Source organism: Aptenodytes patagonicus, chromosome 8 (assembly GCF_965638725.1).
Source record: "Aptenodytes patagonicus chromosome 8, bAptPat1.pri.cur, whole genome shotgun sequence".
Lineage (NCBI taxonomy): Eukaryota > Metazoa > Chordata > Aves > Sphenisciformes > Spheniscidae > Aptenodytes > Aptenodytes patagonicus.
The window spans coordinates 17,491,950-17,514,083 of NC_134956.1; the positions used below are offsets into that span (position 1 = coordinate 17,491,950).

Here is a 22,134-nt window from a genome sequence, read left to right on the forward strand (position 1 = left end):
ACATACAGAGATTAATCTCTAAGATAGGCAGAATTTCAGGATAAAATATTTGAGTTGATGCAGTGTCACAGGGGATGGCAGTGTTCATCACTCTGCTCTCGGCAAAAGGAAGCAGTCCTCCTTACTTGGACGTCTTCTTGGAGCAAAACCCCCTTCTGGCTCTGGGATGCCCCGGAGATGCACGCAGGCACTCGGGAGTAATGCAGAGCTGTGGGCCCACCAGTTCAAGCCACTGAGTGCTGGAATAAGGGCAGCCCAGCTGCCACCGAACCCCAGATGCTCCAGCCTCATGGGCAGCAGCTGGAAGGCACCAGCCAACGGGACAGCGATGCACCCTGCAAGATATGGGGTCCCCAGCGCAGGCTTGTTCCAGGCTCTCGCCACAGGCTCTAGATAATTAAAGTTGTGTGTGTGTTCTCACGTTAAGCACTTCAGAGCTGTTTATAGTTTGCATATTTTTGCATTGTTATTGCACAATTAAGCTGAAGACTTCCAGACCAAGCTGTCTCAAAAGCACAAGGAAATTCTGCAGTAGTCAATTTTCAATCCTGTTAATTGGTCAGAGATAAAAAAAGAAACTGTTTGGGCCAATGTGTGCCATGCATGTTAGAAAGGTGCAATTAGCAGTTTCTTTTACCAAGAATTAAACCTTTTTCAGGGTAGCAAATGTATATTAAGTGACATCAAGTATCACTAGTATAAAACGATAATTTCCAAGGACCACTGAAGAACTGGTTTAGACTTTTTCTTTGAGGTTCCAGCAGGAAGATTTCTTTTTGATATCCCCAGAACTTTGTCTAAAAACACCTGTCCCATCAAGTTATCCTTTTAACCAGAGAAGGGACTGGAAAAGGAAAACAGATGTGTGATGCATCCTCAACAAGAATATAGGAAAGCATGACAAGAAAACATATGCCATGTATTTTTTTTATGGTCTTTTCTTTCTGTTACTGTTATTAATACCACGCAAATGATGTGCACTGGGATCTTTAAACATCTTCTAACCATTCAGTAAATAATTTCACAGAATAATGAATTCAGTGCTGTGAATCAGCCACACAGATTTTACGTCTTCTTTTAGTTTTTATGTCACATCTGGAAACCCATTGGACATGGTACTTTGGTGCACCTTCGGAGTGATTCTTGGCTTTGTCTGAGGACGCTCTCTCCTCAGCTTTCCACACCTGCGGTTAGGACCTCTGTTTCCACTGAGGAGTAGGAGCGGGACACGCTGACCATGTCTGGTGCTGTATTGTACAGCAGAGAAACTGCCTTGTGTTCTTGGAAGTGAGCCCTGTGTTACACAACTGCCGTTCAAAGGTTACAAAGGCAAAGGCTTTGCCAGCAGACTCAACACTTCAAAGCAGTGGCAACAATTGTTGGATCAAACAGAGAGGAAAGAAGTTGCCTGTGGGTCCCCAAAGCAAACTGGTGTCTCAGAAGCAAAAACAGGATCCAGAAGAATCTTACTGAGAAACAATGAGAAAAAAACTGCTCATTTATGTGGAACAAAAGCCCGAGTCCTCAAGAAACTCTCCAAGTTGCTTCCACATCCAATCAATATTTTCTCTAGCACATATGGAATGAGCCTCAGCCAACTTCCTCCCCCAGACATTCCTTTTTCTGACTGTCCTTAGAAAGAAGCAAGCCAGCTAATTCAACGAATCTCATTCATACTTATGGGAGTCACCAAGCTTGTAGGGACAGTCTCACCACCCAGTTTTCCTGACTCAACAAATTACTGCAGATAAGCTCAGCCACAGATACATCCACACATATGCTCTTAGCTCACAGCAGATGCAAGGTAATGTCACACAAGCTCAGTCCTCTAATGACAGACAGAAAATCTGAAGACTGAAATTTCTGACAAGTGCAAAGGAAAGAAGGAGGAAATTTAAGACTGGTCATAGATGACACGGGTGGAGATGAAGCCTGGCCTACAAAAGCCACATAAGCAAGGTGGAATTCCCATTCCATGCAAGCCTGACTCTTTCTTACAGTCAGCACTAAAGTCACATCAGCTTAGGAACAGACCAGGCCGAGGCTCGATGCCAGCAATTTGGATTTGCTTGAGTATGACCAAAGTAAACACTCAGCTTAAGTATTTCTCCACAGACCATTTCTCCTCTTCTCTCCCTCCCGCTGCAGCAAACCTCCTCAAAAGTTCTCTTTTAAGAAACTATTTGCTGCAAAATTAAAGCTGATACTCCTTGAAGAGATGAAACCGCCTCCATTTCAACTTCAACATCTTGAACAGCTCAGACTACTCTTTGAAACCAAGGATTTTCAATTCACATGCTGCCAAAGAAGATTTGCTGAGGATAACAGCCTCCTCGCCTGCCCAGCCAGCAACATAGATGATGGCTGTTCATCTCTGCTGCTTCAACGAAGGGCACATCACTTTAGTTCACATTATTACTGAAATGGGTTTATGCCGAGATGTTTGACTTTGAAGTGGAAGGGCTGGAGCATGCGTTACTTCCTGCTGACTTGCCAGAGCTCATCTGTTGGTGCTTCTAGGCCCAGATATGCAGTCAGTTGGACACTAAATTCTGCTGAAATATGGGGGTAAATACTGCCTCAGCCCGAACCCATGCATAAACCTCACTTGATTCTAATGGTATTTATACCCTAGTTGATAGGAGGTGCTCAGGGCCTTAGCTGCGTATGGGCATTTAATTGAGAATTCAGACACAATTCTGCAGACAACTTCCTACATTTTGATATAATTTGTTAGTTTGTTTTAGAAACAATCCTGCAGTTAGCACGATTCCACCTGGGAAGGAGCATATGTGCTGTCTTCCTCGCCCAGGCCCTGGAAATATCAAGAAACAGTGATTTTAAACATTGTAGAAACTCTGTGTCCACAGCAATGACTGCATTTTAAAACTTTGATGGCCATTATTTTCAAGAGCATTTTAAAGGGTAAATTTCAGATCACAGCAACCTGTATGTTAATTGCCAAGAGTTCATTTGAAGATGCGGTTTGAAGGCCTCTTACAGGAATTTGGAAGAGAAGAGGATATCCTAAAAAGTGAAGCCAAGTTTTCCCAGTGTGTTGTACACGTGCAACACTATCTTGCTGTGAGTTCATGGCAATAAAGGCAGTAAGGAAAAAGAATACAAATGCCTTAAATTCTGAGAAGCAATCTCTGACTTGAAGTTCGTGTTTGTGTGGCAAGATTGTCCTGTCGTGGTCAATCCCAACCACTGAATTTCTACGTGCATTAAGCAGCAGCCCTTGTGGCAGCACATATTTTATACTCCTCTCTGTCCTGAAACCCCACAATTTTCCATTTGTATGACACACTACTGCCTCTTCATTATATACCCAGGAAGCCATGCTGATGGATTAGCATCGCATCCAAAACAGAAACTGGCATCATCTCAAGACTCACGCGATTTACAACAACTGCTAAGTAATTTGGGATACTTTTTTTAGTTCCTACACTTCCTTTTTTAAAAATAAATCTTAAGAAAATACAATCCCAAAGGCCTAACAGGCACACATTTACGGATGGCAGCAGCGGGTCATAAATGACATCTTTTCCTGGTACTATTTATGAGAGCGAAATAAACTGAACATATTATGAGCCATTTATAATGTTCTTCAGCAGAACAGTCAGCCAAGAGACAGAGCTGAAAGCCTGTTGTAACAAAAGGTATCAAAGTGAGGAGGAGAACTGTATCTATAATTACTACTCCAGTGATAAAACAAGCATAGTACAGCAGATGGGTTTAACACAAGATCACTATTAAGTAAAACACTGGCTCGAATGCCAAGGAATGAATATTCAAGAGGGAGTGAATTGAGTGAAAGTGTATATAGGCAGCAAACGTAGCTCAGCTAACCTAGAAGTTACTTGCAACCCTAACCAAAAAGATCAAACCCCACATAGTTCTCCATGTTGGTTGAACCGCCCCTCTGCAGTCAAAAACTTTCACGATTAAGTATTAATCAACGCTTACACAAATGACAGGACTGAGCACACCGATGGCACAGGATCCTGACCATGTAACACTGATAAAAAAAGAAGTAAAACTCAAACCCAAAACAAACCCAAAACCAATATCAATTTGCAGAGCTTTTTCACTTACCACTTCATAAACTTTTCAGTTCTTCATCAGCAACACACTCTAATTCATCTTTTTGGCAGCTTCATAGTTGTAGAACATTTTTTGACAAAACATGAGCCAAGTTACAATCTAAAAAAGGGTTTCTTTTCATTTTTAGAAGTTTTGAAAAGTATTTTATGGTCAGAAGTAAGGCTGGAATTAATTAAAGTGAATAAGGCTGCACCATGGAATATGGAGCTGCAATGCTCATGCTTTAGAGCAGGGTTCCAGCTCTCAGTGGGTTTGGAAGCAGTAGAAAGGATGCCACCACTAACAAGGCATTTTGAATAACTTTTTTTTTTTTCAACTTGCAGTGTTTTTTAAATTAAATGTTTCTGTAAAATGTAATTTCGGTATTAACTATGTAATATCTTCTTCAGCTTGAGACTCTACACTTCGAAGACACACTTCAAAAGCTTGAGACTCACCTAATTAGCCCTCTAAGGCCATTTAAACTATGCTATAACACGAACAAGGAGAGGACAAACAGTAGTAACAGCAGAAGATACAAATTCAGAACCAACATAGAATAGAATCATAGAATCATTGAGGTTGGAAGAGACCTCTAAGATCATCGAGTCCAACCGTCAACCCAACACCACCAGGCCCACTAAACCATGTCCCTAAGCGCCTCATCTACTCGTCTTTTAAATACCTCCAGGGATGGGGACTCCACCACTTCCCTGGGCAGCCTGTTCCAATGTTTCACCACTCTTTCAGTAAAGAAATTTTTCCTTACATCCAATCTAAACCTCCCCTGCCGCAACTTGAGGCCATTTCCTCTCGTCCTATCGCTTGTTACTTCGGAGAAAAGACCAACACCCACCTCGCTACAACTTCCTTTCAGGTAGTTGTAGAGAGCGATGAGGTCTCCCCTCAGCCTCCTTTTCTCCAGGCTGAACAGTCCCAGTTCCCTCAGCCGCTCCTCATAAGACTTGTGCTCCAGACCCCTCACCAGCCTCGTTGCCCTTCTCTGGACACGCTCCAGCACCTCAACGTCCTTCTTGTAGTGAGGGGCCCAAAACTGAACACAGTATTCGAGGTGCGGCCTCACCAGTGCCGAGTACAGGGGCACGATCACTTCCCTACTCCTACTGGCCACACTATTTCTGATACAGGCCAGGATGCCATTGGCCTTCTTGGCCGCCTGGGCACACTGCCGGCTCATGTTCAGCCGGCTGTCGACCAACACCCCCAGGTCCTTTTCCGCCAGGCAGCTTTCCAGCCACTCTTCCCCAAGCCTGTAGCGCTGCATGGGGTTGTTGTGGCCGAAGTGCAGGACCCGGCACTTGGCCTTGTTGAACCTCATACAGTTGGCCTGGGCCCATCCATCCAGCCTGTCCAGGTCCCTCTGCAGAGCCTTCCTACCCTCGAGCAGATCAACACTCCCACCCAACTTGGTGTCGTCTGCAAACTTACTGAGGGTGCACTCAATCCCCTCATCCAGATCATCAATAAAGATATTAAACAAGACCGGCCCCAGTACTGAGCCCTGGGGAACACCGCTTGTGACCGGCCGCCAACTGGATGTAACTCCATTCACCACAACTCTCTGGGCCCGCCCGTCCAGCCAGTTTTTGACCCAGCGCAGAGTCCACCTGTCTAAGCCGTGAGCCGCCAGCTTCTCTAGGAGAATGCTGTGGGAGACAGTGTCAAAGGCCTTGCTGAAGTCCAGGTAGACCACATCCACAGCCTTTCCCTCATCCACTAGGCGGGTCACCTGGTCATAGAAGGAGATCAGGTTGGTCAAGCAGGACCTGCCTCTCATGAACCCGTGCTGGCTAGGCCGGATCCCCTGGTTGTCCCGCTCATGCCTTGTGAGCGCCCTCAAGATGAGCCGCTCCATAATCTTCCCCGGCACCGAGGTCAGGCTGACAGGCCTGTAGTTCCCCGGATCCTCCTTCCGGCCCTTCTTGTGGATGGGCGTCACATTGGCAAGCCTCCAGTCTTCCGGAACCTCCCCCGTTAACCAGGACTGCTGATAAATGATGGAGAGCGGCTTGGCGAGCACCTCCGCCAGCTCCCTCAGCACTCTCGGGTGGATCCCATCCGGCCCCATAGACTTGTGAGTGTCCAGGTGGCATAGCAGGTCATTGACTGCTTCCTCCTGGATTACGGGGGGTTCATCCTGCTCGCCGTCCCCGTCTTCCAGCTCGGGGGGCCGAGTACCCTGAGGATAACTGGTCTGCCTGTTAAAGACTGAGGCAAAGAAGGCATTGAGTACCTCAGCCTTTTCCTCATCCTCAGTGACAATGTTCCCCCTTGCATCCAATAAAGGATGGAGATTCTCCTTGGCTCTCTTCTTGTCATTAATATATTTGTAAAAACTTTTTTTGTTGTCTTTAACAACAGCGGCCAGATTGCGTTCTAAATTTAAACAATGGCAGACATATAACATTAACATTATAACATATAACATATAACATTACAATATAATTTCAGAGTAAACAGGCATTGAACATCACATAAGAGTCAAACCTAAAATATCCATGCACTTTCTCAGTGACCCAGCCATACCCCTGAAGGCTCAGGCTGCATCAGACAAATCCCTCTGCAGATGCTGTGATTGGAAATACAAACCATTCACCGGCGACTCTCAACCTGCCTGGACTCCCAGCAGGTTAGCTGAAGCGTTGGGAAAACATAATAGTGGGGCCTGATAAACTACACGATGTTTAGAAGTTATTTAAAAAAATCTATTTAAAGTAAACAGTTTTGCAACCCTTACGTTAACAATCTTTACACATTTCAAGAACTAGGAGATGGGAGACGTAGTCTTGGTGATATGTATGTATATGTATGTATACACACACACATATAGATACATATATATATGGCACCGACAATCCCAACAACAGCAATAAGAGTAGTTGCTGCCTTGTCTCGATTTGACACTGTTGCACATGCTGATGTGTTAGGAAGGACCAGTGGTACAAAACCCAGACGTAGTAACAAACCCTGCTTCACCTAAACCCTTAGCTTCTGAAGAAAATTTTATATTGGAGAACCGGGAACCTGTGCTTTAAGGCTTGTCAAATGATTAATATATATTTAATGGACGATTAATACATATTTAATGGATGGCCCTCGGAGACTGTAACCTACGGTTTACTAATTTAGACAGGGATGAGTAAGTAACATTAAGGTGTGGCTCCTCCTTTATCTTATCACTACACTCATATGTACACTTTGTATGGAAAACTTTATTTGATAATAAAAATAGCATTCACAGACTTTCTCCTTCTTTGTTGCTACATCATATACATAGTGTCTGTTCCAAGGAAAGAGGCTCGTACTGGGTAAGTCCACATCTACTCATACTAGTGTTATGTATAAACCCAATAAGTCAAATAAAGCTATGAACAATGTAGTATTTATATATGCATAGTGTTTTATAAAAAAGATTGGCCCAAATACTGCTTTTCATCAACACAGAAAAGAGCATTATGTCTATAGCACATTGCAAGAAATGATGATTGAAGAACATAGACTGCATACAAGTGCTTAATAATACATAAGCAGGCCCACCATGAAAAAAGAAATGATATTCAAACCAACAAAAGCTTTAGAATTACTTATATAGTCTCCCATTTTAAAACAGCTTTACATACCTGATTCAGTTTACATTAAAATATATCCCCTGAATCAATTTGTTCCATTTTCAGAAATATAAACACTTAATCACATTCCTCACAGCTAAATTTTGTCATAAATCCTCTTTTATACAAGAAAAAGGCAACAGTTTTGTTTTTTTTTCCAACAGGCTCTATTAATTACAATTTAAACTGTACACACAATGATAGGCCATCTTCTTTCTTGGTTTTGTTTTTACAGTACCATGGCAACAACAGTGATAGACTTGCAATGTTTTTGTGTTCATATGGAAAATGTGAAACAGTATACATGTACACACCAATGCACTGTAAAAAGCAGCAGTTTACTTCAGTGGTCCAACAGTAACGGCAAACATTTTGGCTCAGCTAGGCAGTAATCCATTAAAATCTTATACCAATACTACAGCAGACTTACCACACAACTTGCAAATTTAAAAATACAACTTAGAAACTTGCAGGTTTCCCTTTTGCTGCTGTTCTTAGATTCAAATTTACAGCATATAACCAGTATGGATAGGCTTCTACAACCAGGCTGTCCCACTGATTGCCTCTTTTTGCCTGTGTTTTTCCTTTGATACTTTTTTTTTCTTTTTTTCCTTTTTTTTTCTCCCCCAGCAAGTGCACTCCTTTTGTCTCAGTAAGGATGAACCAGTAAAATAGAAAACTTAAATAGAGAGCGAGAAGAAGAGAGAGCTTTTGGCATTTGGCAAAATAAGAAAAGCCCACTGGTTTTGCCTGAGCAGAAGGAACACACCTACTCCGAGAGGGAGGACTTTGCTCCCACCGCATTGTGCCTTGTCCCGGGATCCCGATCCCTCCCCTTGCTTCAAAGCAGACAAACAATACCATGCATGCTCGGGTTGCTGTCCATATACATCTAGAAGATGAGTAGGGCTGCGGCGGCTGCCTTAATGAAATATCGTTAGATGTTGCTGAGGCTAATGAGAGATCAACAGTCTACGTTAGTGTGTGACACAGGCATGGCGGTTACCAGTCTTTCTGCCTTTGCGCATCCTGTAGAGGGGGCCTGAAAGTATAAACTGTTCATGGAACAAACTAGAAATTCCTTATCGTAAATCATCTTGTGCTGTGTGGGTTGGTATTTTTTTTATTATTTATTACTATTATAAATATCCTTCATTGAAACAGTAGTCTCTTCAAACAGTTCTTGCAATTTTAGGAACATTTGTCTCTTTCTTTTTTAATTCCTTCAGCAGGAGCGCTCCATTCCTACTGAGATGAACAATTTTCTTCCTTCCCCACCCCCAACCCTTAAAAAATTTTCTACATACAGCGTAGCAGTGAGTCACTAGAGAACAGTCTGGATCAAATTATTCAAACTTGGTCATAAAATCCTTTGCCTATATTATATTACTGGCTACCCCCGTTTACTATAGTGGGGAGGGGGGAAAGTAGCCCAATAAAGGAATTATTCTTAAGAAATCTACAAAGAATGTAGAAACAAAATTTTATAATCCTTTAGGACCAACATTTGGCAAGTAATTAAAAAAAAAAGAATACACTGAAAAATACTTTCTTTAATATTATACATCAGGCACAACACTTGGTTTGTTTTTTTTTTTTGTTATAAGATTTCATCTGCATAAAAGGTTTGTAGGATCAGCAGGTGCCGGATGTCTCCTCGCCTGCGAAAGCCAGATGGTTTCAGCTCCCGCACTCTCTCCTCCGCTCCCGTGGCGTGGGGAAGGCGACGGGGACCCCGGAGGAGCCCCTCAGATGCTGAGGTCGGTGCTGCACTCCTTGTACGGCCGCCTGCGCTGCTCGGGCGGGTGCCTGCGGCTCGGCTCGTGCTTCCAGCCAGGGTCTTCCCTCTCCCGGTGGCCGACTCGCTCCTCCCTGAGCCGTCTGTCGGGCGACCTCTCCCTCCGCCGGTCGGACGACTTGGCCCGCCGGTCAAGGGAGCTCTCTCTTCTCCGATCGGGTGACCTCCTCGGCTCCGTGAGTCTCTCCAGCGACCGCCGGCGGCGACTGGGCGACCGCTCTCTGCGCTTCTCAGGGGAGAGGTCTCTCCTCCTCTCGTGTCGCTCCCGCCTCTCCAGAGTGTTGTCAGCGCTCCTCGTCCCTTCCCTCCGCTTTTCGGGAGACCTCCTCTTCTGCCCATTCACCACCGCCCTCTCCGGCTGCCGCTCGTGCCTCCTCTCCGGCGACCTCTCCATCCTCCTGCCTGGCACGTGGTCGTTGGTTTTAGAAGTCCCATTCCAAGTGTGGTGTTCATTGGGATGTCTGCTAAACTCTCTGCTGCCTTTTAGGTCTCTAACGTAAGTCCGCTTGTCCCCATGTTGTGATGATTTGTGAAGGTCTGGTGGATAACTGGACTCCGATGATGGGTGCTGCCGTCGGTCGGATGGCACGGGTTTCATTTCCGATACATTTTGTGAACCTGTGGCGGGACTGTTCCTGTCACTGCTGGGGTCTGAAAGAAAATAACAGCAAAGCGTTTGGTACCGATGCCTTCCGCGGCGCCGTGACACCACTTATCACTCTTCAGACTTCATTAGTGACAAAAACAAACAACTGTTAAAGCAGTCAGCGAAGGCTAACCAAAGCTTTTGTTAATTTAACTGCGAACAACGAGAGTTACAGGTTAGTACTGGTGCTGCTCTGTTCGTTAGCCGTGTTTTGGTCCAAGCCGATATCATCTTTATGCTCTTCTTGTCATGGGGCATTTTACATTTTCCCCAAGCCCAATTCATAATGTTTCGGTTACACTACTTTCTTTCCAGTGGAAAAAAAAATATTGTAGTTCGGGTTGTTGGCTGTTTTTTTAAGTTTCCAATAAAGAGGGCCTTTAGGAAACAATATTTTTCTTTTGAGTCCTTTGAAAGAACTGCCTTCCAGGTGTGGGAGGCCTTGTTTCAAATAGCAGAAAATGTACAGAAAATAGAATTGATTATTAAGTTTTCACCTCATAAAATAACATTTTGAAGGTGTGAGAATTAGACTGTAATAATGCAATTTCCATTTCATTTAAGACATTACTTAATCTCCTTAGTTCTACCATGTTATGAAAACTCCTAGGGTAGATTTTGGTTTTGCCACAATGATTCGAACAACGATGACAGAAGTTATGATTTTTTCATATCAAAGCAATGGAAAGATATTGTAATATGTAGGATGGCTCTGATTAAAACCTAATCTCCAGTTCATTATTTTACTGTAGTATTTCAGGTAAAATACAGCTGAGCTACCTCTGCGAGACAAGCTGCAAAGCAGGAAAAAAACCAACCCCAAAACTAAAAACCAGCCCTGTGCTGTAGCTAAGCTACAATTACTCACGTCATTTGTGACGGATGTTTATGAATGATTCATTATAGACATGGCAAACTTTAAAGTAGCTGCACTGACTTAATGCGAGCGTTGCTTTTATTTGCTTATTGTTTTCTTTTTTAAAGTAACTTCTGCACGGCAGCTCGGCTGGCGTTAGCTACGCTTCCTGCAGGCTTCCTGCCGCTCGCACCGAGACACCCACCTCGAGGTGGACTGTCCTGATGGCAACGACTGAAAACCCTCACAAATGCTTGTGGGGACAGATTTTTTTTCTGGTTTTCTCCTTTTTGTCTTCCCTCCCCCAAGCCAAACACTCTCACGCTCATTCCTCCTGCCACCACGCAAAGCGTCTCCCATTTGATGGCATTTCCATTCCTTAGCTTGGGAAGGTCGGTGTGTGCATGGGCCATGATTTTTGTGATTTCCAGGTGAAACCCGTGTCGTGACTCACGTGTGTGCGTTTTTGCTTATTAGCATTTTCAGGCAGCAGCTGGGGACCACACCGCTTTTCCGTAGCTGTAAGCACGTGGCTTGCGGCAACCTGGCTATCGCACAAGGTACAAGCGAGGTTTAAACGTGTCCTGCGGTGTACTTACAACTCAGGGGACGCAGGGTGCTCGGAATGAATTGCTGTACATATAAAATATAGCGAAGCGGAAAGCAATGTGAGGGAATTAGGCCACAGCACAAAAACACCTAATATTGATTTTAGCTACAAACCGTAGTTTGATTATGGCCCATAAGGTAGAAGCAAGACTCCCCGAGCTTGTCATTTCTCATACATGCAGCGATATTAGGAGGTATCATCGCTGAGGAAGGAAGAGCCCAGCACCAAGAAAAGTAAGAGAAAGAGAAAGAGAAAAGTAGAAAATTTAGATTCCCTATAATAAAGATGAAAGAAAGAAAAATCTTCATATTTTATCTTAGAATAAAGAAAGTTTATTTTTCCAGTCAGATTGTCTAGGCTTCACCCAAATATAAGGCTGCAAAGACAGCAGTTGTTATTATCGTGACATAAAGAGACGTCTAAGAGGTGATTCAATAACCCAGACAACGAGAGCATCCATTCTAAAAGACAGCTGGAACAGCGACACAGAATGTCATAGAAAAAACATTAACAATCAAACAACAACGAAAAATAAAGTCCACCAGAGACCACAACATTAAAAATAAGTACAAAACTCATTACAAAAATATACAGCCTCATAGAGAAGCACGTTCCAATCAAGTCAGAAAAATATTGGAACTTAACATTATTAGAGGAACCATTTGCGACTGCAGCGAACAGAATGAAGAGAGGAAGGAGCCCCAAATGTTACAAGGATATTCTTTACAGTAGTGCAAACCCTGTATATTAAATCCTTGCTTGGAGAATGAACGTTTAGTGGTTTAGCATTAGCCAAAAGAAAATTGGTGGTGGATTTCCATCCTCAGTGCAACAGACATACGCTTTGAGAAGTGAAGCACTTAATTTACAGGGTATTTATGCAGTCTAGCATATGATACAGTACTGTACATCCAAAGGAGTATAGGAAAAGACAAAAGTAGAAAGAACGTTACAGAATTTCAGTGCCATCATTGAACCTTCTGGTGTGCTATTTATATTACAGAAGTGTAAACACACAACTTCCTCTCCATATTGTTAAACACTTCAATTGTTTGTTGGTTATACTCTGAATTGGTCATTTTAAGTTAAATAATGAGCAGAGTGAGCAGAAACTCTCAAATGTGGTACAGTAAATGAAAAGAAAATCTAGTTCACAAATTGTGCAAAGGGTTTTGTTTCTGGTTTTAGGACACGGAGTGAATGATAAACACAGAACTTACTGACACAGAAATAACCCAAATACGGGGAGGAAAGTATAAAGGACATCCCTTCAATCATCAGTTTCTATAGAAACCTCAAAGACCTTTGGTTGGGAGTAGCCCTCCATCGAGGGCACAATATTTGACAATTATCTCAAATAAATAAGACATAATTATAGTATTAAATAGTGTGCTAAGTTAAGCCACCCAGCAATCCAACCTCCGGAGGAAGAAAAGGAAATCTAATGCAATTCTTAGTAAGAAACGAGGACTGAATGTTTCCCCCAAGACAGACACGAGAGCACCTTTTCATAACCTCCTCACCTTTTCAGACCTTACAAATTAACTAGTTGAAACCAGCAGACAGTTTAAGGGGGGAGAAAAGGGCTCAGGAGGCCAAATCAATATATTTTTGCAGTAAAGCTTTTTTTTTTTTCTTCTTTTTCTTAAATAACTTTATAAATATTTACATAAATATTAAGGGAAGGCAAAAAATCTCATAAGCCATCTCAGCATTCATGTCTATGGAACAGACAGGAACTAAGAGAAAAACCTAACAAAAAAAAGCACTGCTTTAGAATAATAACTCAGGATCCCAGTTTTTGCATTGATTAGAAGTAGAGACCTATTTGAAACAACAATTCAGCCGCTGAGAAACAGTTTGGCACAGTTCAATGACATTCCTTGTTTGGCTGGACAAGACAATAAGTTTGTTTTGTTTTGTTTTGTTTTCCTCTCTGATCACCAAAAATACTGCTATGATGATCTTGCCTTACACTGCGCCCCAAGTCCATGGAAGCAAGCAAAGGATGAAATGTGTAGAAAATTCAGCACAAGCGAGGCAATTAACCATATGTTGCAAAGGTTGGTAAGACACTGGTGAGAAAGGAAAATAAAAAAGAATTCCCGCTTCAGATCTTGAGACAAATCATTCATGGAGTGATGCCAGGGAAGAAAGGAATGTTTTCATAGTTTGACCCACCATATTCTGGGACAGAGCCATCTCCACGTTTCAGAAACAGGCGGACCCTGCGGCCACCGTTTTTAATCAGTTCGATGGCCCGAGCATGCTTCATGTTCTTGGTAGTTTCTCCGTTGATCTCTAAGATTTCATCACCGATCTGTCAATGTAATAAAAGAAAAGAGTCTGAGATTGGAAACAAGCCCCCACAAGGGCCACCACCAGCACACCACAAGACAACGGCCACAGCAGAGGTGGAAGAAGAACTATGCACCCGGTGAAGCTAAATACGCCCAACTCCTTCCAGTGACAGTCCACAAAAAAGAGTATGCAGGGGCCTGGGAGATATCAAAATATTTCATTGCTGTTCTGTAAAACCACCTTGCATTACTGAACTGCTCAATACCTAGAGCTGTGTTAGAACTGGTGTTATTTTATTTTAGTTTGATTATTTGTAAAGCCTTTGGTCAAAGTGGTGGTTTGTTTCACAGTCTGCTGTAACTAGGATGTTCAAATAGCTTTTTCAGGTCCATTTCTCACTTGGATATAGATACCTACTATGAACCAGTAAACCTGCTTTTGTAAATATAATCATTTCTCAGGATAGGAAAACAGGGCTTGGAAGAGCTTGTCAAAGCATTGGCTTCCACAGGGCAGCACTGATTAATTTTCATCAGCAAAAATTTTGGACCTATAAATCCAGCCCTAGCAAAAGAATTTTGAAAATGCCCTTCGTGCGATGTATCTGGAGAAGAAAAAGACACATGCTGTAAAATTATCAAGCACTCTCTAAGAGAGGAGCAAGGAGTACATAAAACTCGGCAATTTAATTTTTCTGTAGGCATTTTATAACACGTCCTTGTTATAATTTTATAATCTAGATGATATGTGAAGTTAATAGTTAATACTAATGAAAAATTAACACTATAATTTTGCAATCCATAGGTCGGTATACACGCTCCCTCACCACTCTACCGCCCAGCAGAGGAGAGGATCAGTTGGGACACCCCAATTCTCTACTCATGGCTCCAGCTTTAAAGAAGCCGGCAAAGATTGCGGCTATTACATTTTCATTGTTACATGTATCTTTGTTAGGCTTTAGAAGTCAGATTATGTATTAGAATTTGGAAACCCAGGTTGGAACAAGGTGGTGAAATCTTCCAGTGCACACACACCGTTATAGACTCTATACAAAGAGTGACAGAAGCCATTGACAGAAGTAAATAGGAACCTCTGCTCCTTTCAGTTAACATTTAATTTTCCTCTTAGCTGGCACAGCAGAAGGTGTGCCTGTAGGGGAGAGGCAGGGAAGTCAGCTTATTGCAAAGAAGCATGTTTTTTAAATCTGTTTGTGCATACCCTCATCTTCCCACATCTCTCAGCTGGACCATCCTCAGCTAGCCGCAACACGTACAGATCCATATTATACTCCCGGCCACCTCGCAGGCTAAAGCCAAACCCTTTGGCTCCTCTTTCCAGCTCAACAGTGTAAAAGTCTTGGTCCTGCTGGAGGGAAGACAACATATACGCAATTGAACAGAAAGTTAAATGCTGCTCTACTCTCATTTTTAAATTATTCAACCAACGAATGTTATTATTTTTGTTACTCATAATTAAAAAAAGAAAATCAGTTGAGTTTTCACACACAGACCAGGATTTCCTGCTTCCTCAGATCCGTGTGCCAGCGGTGGTCTGCAAAGGGCTGTTTGGATGAATGGGCTTGGCCATGTCCCATGTATACAACACCTCCTGTGCCCAGGGCAGAAAGGCGCATTTCTGGAGGGCGGTTAGCGTTCTGCCAACCGCAAAGGAAGACTAGGGCAACCTCACTTCCCGTGCCAGGCTTTAGTTAAATGTCTAATGGTACCTGGGACGAGTCTATGCCACGGTGCTGGCTTTTCCTTTTTGTTACCACCTCATCTATTCCTTTGCAAGAAGCTCAGAAGTACGTGCATTGTTTTTCACAAATGCTCTTAGCGTAGGGATGTTTTGAAATCCCTAATGGAAGAGGTTACTTCTGGGATGGCCAGTGGCAAGGAAAGTTAACAGTGAGATAGATAATCTCTCCAATAAGATGCCGTCTGCAAAAGCTGGAACACTCCAGCTATTGCCCCTTATTAAGTTTTCTTCTTTTTTGTCCTCTGAATTTATCATTTGCACACAACAGTACTTTCGGGAGAGGCTCCTCAAAATATACAATTCAATAAACAAACAAAAATTATTAGTGTCGTAAAAATGTCAGCTTTTTTTTTTTTCTTTTTTTTGTTCTCCCAAAAAGTCTTGATGAGAATGTGTTGGAAATGTTTCTCAGCTGAAACAACAGCAACACATATTAAGAAACTAATCAGCAAATTCCTCTTTCTTCAGCAAACAGACTGAGGGAGAACAGCTTCCCAGTAGGAACCTTCAAGGGAAATATTTGAACACAGCCCTCAAGCAGATTGGAAGCAACAGTCTGTGGTAAACAAAACAATTAGAAAGGTACTCCTTACCTGTGCTGCTTGGGGTGGTTTGAAATCAAACTGGGATTCCTGCTTTGGTTTGGTGTTGTTCCTGCTGTAATGAGTGAGAGAAAGAGGGAGAGAGGAAAAACACAGCTCATGGGATGTGAAGATGATCAAGAAGTAACCAAAGAGAGAGCATGTCAATATGCTCTCCTCAAGGAAAACAATCTGACCTGGTCTCCTGTGGTATTTGCTGAGGAGTATGTGTGGTTGTAATTGTAGCAATTTTTTCTGCATTGGTCAATAAAGTAGCATTGGAGGATTCTGCAAAATAATTTTTTTTTTCATTATGAGGGAAAACCATTGGCTATTCACTGATAAAACTTTACAAAGGCATTTCACCGGAAAGCATCATTATGTTGTTTTTAAAGAATTTGAGATTGGCTCAAATTTCTTAAATCCAAAAATTAACAGGATAAAGTCTAAGCTAAGTCATAGTAATTATGTATATGAAACTGTACAGCACCTCTGTTGCAGAGATATATTGGCTTTTGAGTTGCACATCGAAACGTAACGTGATTTATCGCTCGTGGCTCAGCTTTTTTCTGGTATCTCTCATCAGATGTACCAAATTACTGTGTAATCTGTTTTTCTTCTTTGTAAGAGAAAAACTTCTAAGCACCCCTAACCAACTAGGAAACATTGTCATATAACTGCTGCTGCTGTATCCTATGTTCTTGAAAAAGTCAAGGCTTTAGTGAAGGCATCATATTTAGCTTAATCATCACTGCAAAAGTTAATTAGCAAAGAATGTGCATACCAGAAACTGCCACAGCTACCCATCACAAATAGTGTAGAGCAGGGAGTCAAATATTTATATATATTTATACAATATATAGTATATTTATATAATAAATGCACAAATGAGGAGGTTTTTTCAGTAACCAAATACATCAGCACTCTCATTAATCTCAAGAAAAAACCGAGGCCACTCAATTGGCAACAGAAAAAAAAATATTAAAAAATTGGGAAATCTGGATTAGAAACATCTCTGACCGTTAGACACACTCAGAACAAAGACTGACTTGTGGAGGAAGGGCTGAAGAATGTTTTGACTGTTGTCTATTGACATGAATTCCAATCATTAAAGTCTCCAAATATGGTAGGTTGACTGGATTAATTTTATAGTAGCAATAACTATTCCATGGATTATAAGCTTATCAGTGCTTCCTCCATCAGAAGCTGCAATCTTCAGTAGGATTGAGATGCGGCTTTTATCTAATACCTCACAAGGTGATATTGAATGTGCCTAAAACCCAAACTTCCTGAAATCCATCTTTGAAATACGACCCACTGCTGCCTGCGCACTCAAAGCTGCGCACAGGGACGTGGAACCACCTGTACCAAATGCATCAACAGCTCTGGGTACCATTTACAAAAGGGTTCACCAAGAGAATACAGAGAGGAGGATTAACTTCAAAACTCAATTTATGCCATGGTAAAGGGCTCTCAGCCCAACATCAGCCTGTGCAAATGCTGTATTTCTCTACGCACAGAAGAGGTGCTTCCAGGAGAGGTCCTCTCTCCTGCTTCACAAAACTGGGAAGGGCGTTGCTGTAGGCACAACTGAAAAGGGACTATCTAGGTGTCCCTCACAGCATGGCATGGCAAAATGGTCCCCTTGTCATTTTGGAGCTTTATCATAGTCTTCAATAAGACCAGACTTAACCCAGAACTCATTTAAAATTCTGCCTAAAATTGAGGTCATGCACCTTGTTTCTTGACTGAATTTCTCTAGTTCCAATCCCACTTAAAAAAAAGCCACCATCAGACAACAGCAATGAAAACCGGGTGGAAACATCTGGCTCTCCAACATAAAATTACAAGGTCTTCTACCCTGCCCTTGTTTGCCTCTTAAGCTCTAGGCATCCGGCAATTCATTTTATTGACTATGGAGAAATCTGCCATGATTAAACAGAGTCCAGCTGTAATACAAAATTGCAGAAATGGGAGGTTTTTTGCCTGAATTAAGGAGAGGTGGTGGTCATGGGCTTACTTGGTCTTGGGAACCTATTTTATTTCATGGATTTATTTTAATTGTGGAGATATCCAGATGAGGTGAAGGTTTTTCCCTTCTGTGCATGTCAAAGGAAACTCAGGAAAAGGGAAAGAGAAAGAGAAGACCATTTAAACAGATGGGTGCAATGAGAGCACAGTTCTTTTGCCTGCAGCACTGTGCCCAAGTTAACATGCCCAAACACTCAGCATATGGAGCTATAACATCTTCCAGACCAGAGCTGGCTTGTGTCCGGTGGCTCAGAAAGCAAGAGAAGCTCCTGGGTCTGCCTGCACCTCTCAGGATAGGCATGACCAAAACATGCCCTTGTGAGGATGTGCCGCTGACAGCTGGCTTGTGTGAGAAGGAGAAGTCCCTATGTGTGGTTACACTGTTGGAATTTAAGGAATAATTCTGTGTATTTTGTAATGATGCCTTGATGCTAAAATTTGTCTCCAACATAAGAAGGCCACAAAACATGGTTAAGTGTTCTGTATTCATCCAGAACAAAAGCCTCTGAAAACCTCCACAAATACTTGGAGATCAGATGACGATGGGCTTCAAAGAGAATGCAAGGTTCCTACCCTTTAGTAGGTCACACTAAGAATACCAAGTAGAGCAACAACACATCTTGGTACAGATGAATCTTCACACCACTGTACTGTATCTATCTTTAGCCCACCCTATCCCATGAGTCAGGAGTTGTGCATAATTTTGCTAGTTTTTTAGACACTGGTTCAGGACGCATGCCAGCCACCATGCAAAACGGGAACAGAACACAATTACAGGAAAAATTATCTCTAGTAGAATTACAATTATACGTTCTAAATCCTAAATATTTCATTGATTCCTTGCCCTGTTCTGCCCTAGAACACTGAGACACCAATTAAATGCCTAATCTAAGCTTGTAATTTTTCAGCTCTCTGTGTCCTTGCATCAGCTGGTAGTACGTTAAAGCATCGTAATTTCATTGCAAATGCACTCCTGCAGTGGTCTATGGCAATGAGATGGTGCAAGACTTATTACACAGCAAAAACCCTTGGTGGTTTTAATAATGTTAGAAGAGATTAGCAGTGTGAGTTTATTGTGAGTCTTGTGATGAGCCTTAGTTTCATGTTTATCTGAGAAGCGTGGATTCTGATTTATTCTGTTTTCCCCCTTTTAAGTGCACCGTTAGACCATTTATATTTACCAAAAAAGCACCCCAAAAGCAACAAAAACAACAAATCAACAAAGTACTCAAAGACAGCAAAAAGAAAACAACATTGAGACCAATTTCTTAAATCGCATTTTTTTAGAGCAAACCTCTCAGCAATTTTGAGAGTGTCTGGTCTTACTGGCTTTTGGAAATTAAATTCCAGGTAATTCTATGCAGAGTTGGCAACCTGACTTGGAATTTCAAAGGGACAGTAAATAAAAAGACTCGAAGCCTGCATTGCTATGAGAGAGAAGAGTTGACTCCTTCCCTAAATTACAGCTTTCCACCTTCTCCAGGAATACCTGATGTCAGTCACAGGTACAGATTTCCCTTCTAACCTAAGCAATTTAACATGGTATTTTGTACACGTATTTGCATGAACAAGACTGGCTGAGCATTCATGTCAGGAGGCTATATTCATCTTAAAAAAAAAATCTTAAACCATTCAAAAGTTATTTATTTCTTAGGTATTTTTGCCTTTTCAAAAAATATTTATTTATTTATTCAAAGATTCACCTTCCTTGATTTTGATCAGATACCAAAATACAGGTAATGAACAATTCTTCTCCCAGTTTACCTTCCAAAACTGGCATGCACAGGCCAGCTCAGATGTTAGCCTGATTCACAGCCATTTTATTATTCACGAACACTCAATTTCCTGGAAGCAGCAAAGGATCATACACCATTTGACTTGGTAGCTACTAAACAGTAGGAAAATAAAGCCTTTATGCAAAACAAATCATCCTAAACAGAAATAATTTATAACCAGATCATTTCTCATCCTGGCCTATTTATATCCTGTAACTAAACATAGCATAATCATGCTCTGTGGGGTAACGAAATCCATGCTTCAGATTAGAAAGTACGAGAGTTAGCAACGACCGAATGCTTCTCACTGGAAATCACACCATGTAACTTCTTCATTCTGCTTTACAGGTACCAGGTTCAATTCAGCCATACCTTCTCAACCTTTCTTTCAAACTTAATCACACTTTCTCTATATTTAACTGAATGCAAATAATGTCCTGTACAACTCTAAGAAATGCTCATTAGCACTGTATCTGAGCCATCAAATCTTATACCCGTGGATTCAGCTTAAAAAGAAAGCAGTGTAGAAAGATTTCTGGCTAACGAGTTCTCACTATGAACCCGTCCATGGCAGAGCAGGACAACGAACAAACAAAATACTTAGAATTTAGAACCACAGAAATTTTAGTTCTGCTACAGATACTTTACATACGTTTCTGCTCTGTTCCTATTTGGCATCACAGCTAGGGATCAGTTTAATGAAACTGATATATAACACAGATCCTTATTTTTATTAAATAGTTCAATGACCTGAAACCAGTACCAAGTGTCAGCGTATTATTAGGGATCCTGCACGTTCCCTCTGATCTGGAACAGCGAGATTCTGTCTAGGGTAACTCTTACAACGATCAGCTGCAAGCACACAGCAGCTCCAGAGCCATCGCCATTTAACAAAGTCATTTCAAAATGTACTGAGCTCGCTCCCAGAGCAACTTACGCAGAATAAAAACAAATCTTCTTTTCAATCAGCTCAAAACACGACAAAGTGTTTATCTCTTTCTGTGATCTCTTTACTCTATAGCCTGCTTGTGTATATACAAAGCTTCAGGAATCCCACATATTAACAAGTGATTCCCAAATATTCTAAAGCTGCATTATTAACCTAAGAATCAAATCAAAGTGTACCGAGATATGCATCAAATTTACAGAAGATCATTTTACGGAGATACGTGGAAGAACATGATAGAATGGAATATTATTTTTTTAATGTAGAATCAGCACCTCCCTGTTTAAAAAAAGAACTCCCATTTCTATAGAAAGAAACAAAAAATAAAGCTATGGAAGACTCACAACCTCCCTCACTGCTAATTCCCAAAGTGGGAGTGGAAATTGAGTCCTCCATGACTTTGCAGCTCCGACTGATGCAAAAAGCCCGGAACAAAACCAGCGAGAGGGTCAGATAAGACAGCAGGAAACATATACTTTACCATCTCCTGGAATGATGCGCAGGGTAACGGTGTTTCCCGCTTCCTTAATGAGGTTGACGATGTCTGAATGCGACTTGTTGGTGATGGAGCACCCATTCACAGCCAAGATCCGATCGCCTACTTTCAGCTTGCCACAGCGGTCTGCGGGACTCCCTTCAATTATCCGACCTATTTTGTGAGGCATGGCCACACATGCATTTCCCGCTTTTGTATTGGTTTGGGGGTTGTTTTTGTTTTGTTTTGTTTTGGTTTGGTTTTTTAATTGTTTACATACGTGGGAATATGGTGAAGGGGAAAAGGAGAAAAAGGGTTGAAAAGGGAAAGAGAAGGTTAAGGGTTAATTAATTAATGCATCAAGCAAAAGTTATTATAGGATAGCTTTGCTGCCAGTGTTCAAAACATTGGCAATCAACTAGTATGAGTGCACAATACTTTACTTTTTTTACAAAAAGGTGTTTTGTTAATCACTCAAAACTCCCCCCACCTTGATTTCTGTTAATAAATGGTAAGATTTTTATAGACTACAACTGCACTTAGCAGCCCCATCATAACCCGAATCCTGATTTTATCTTTGAACAAAAAAATTGAAACTGTTTGTAGAAAACACAACCTTCCTCCTCCAGGATTACATCAGTG

At 41.8% G+C, this 22,134-nt stretch overlaps 1 protein-coding gene across 21 annotated transcripts in view; it reads right to left on the reverse strand.

Moving 5' to 3' along the window:
- Nucleotides 1-7,299: 7,299 nt before the first annotated feature.
- MAGI1 (membrane associated guanylate kinase, WW and PDZ domain containing 1) overlaps nt 7,300-22,134 on the reverse strand; it is a 365,853-nt gene continuing 351,018 nt past the window's right edge. For 9 of the 21 annotated variants that reach the window (XM_076346595.1, XM_076346591.1, XM_076346587.1 and 6 more), the window contains 6 exons: nt 21,499-21,702; nt 16,463-16,553; nt 16,278-16,341; nt 15,145-15,291; nt 13,807-13,945; nt 7,300-10,164 (listed from right to left, as the gene is read on the reverse strand). In XM_076346595.1, the coding sequence (XP_076202710.1) occupies nt 9,464-10,164; nt 13,807-13,945; nt 15,145-15,291; nt 16,278-16,341; nt 16,463-16,553; nt 21,499-21,702 (1,346 nt within the window). In that variant the 3' untranslated portion in view covers nt 7,300-9,463. Of the gene's footprint in view, nt 10,165-11,153; nt 11,649-11,738; nt 11,828-11,864; nt 13,946-15,144; nt 15,292-16,277; nt 16,342-16,462; nt 16,554-21,498; nt 21,703-22,134 lie in introns of those variants that run through there. The other 12 variants (XM_076346599.1, XM_076346604.1, XM_076346596.1 and 9 more) reach the window with 9 other exon arrangements.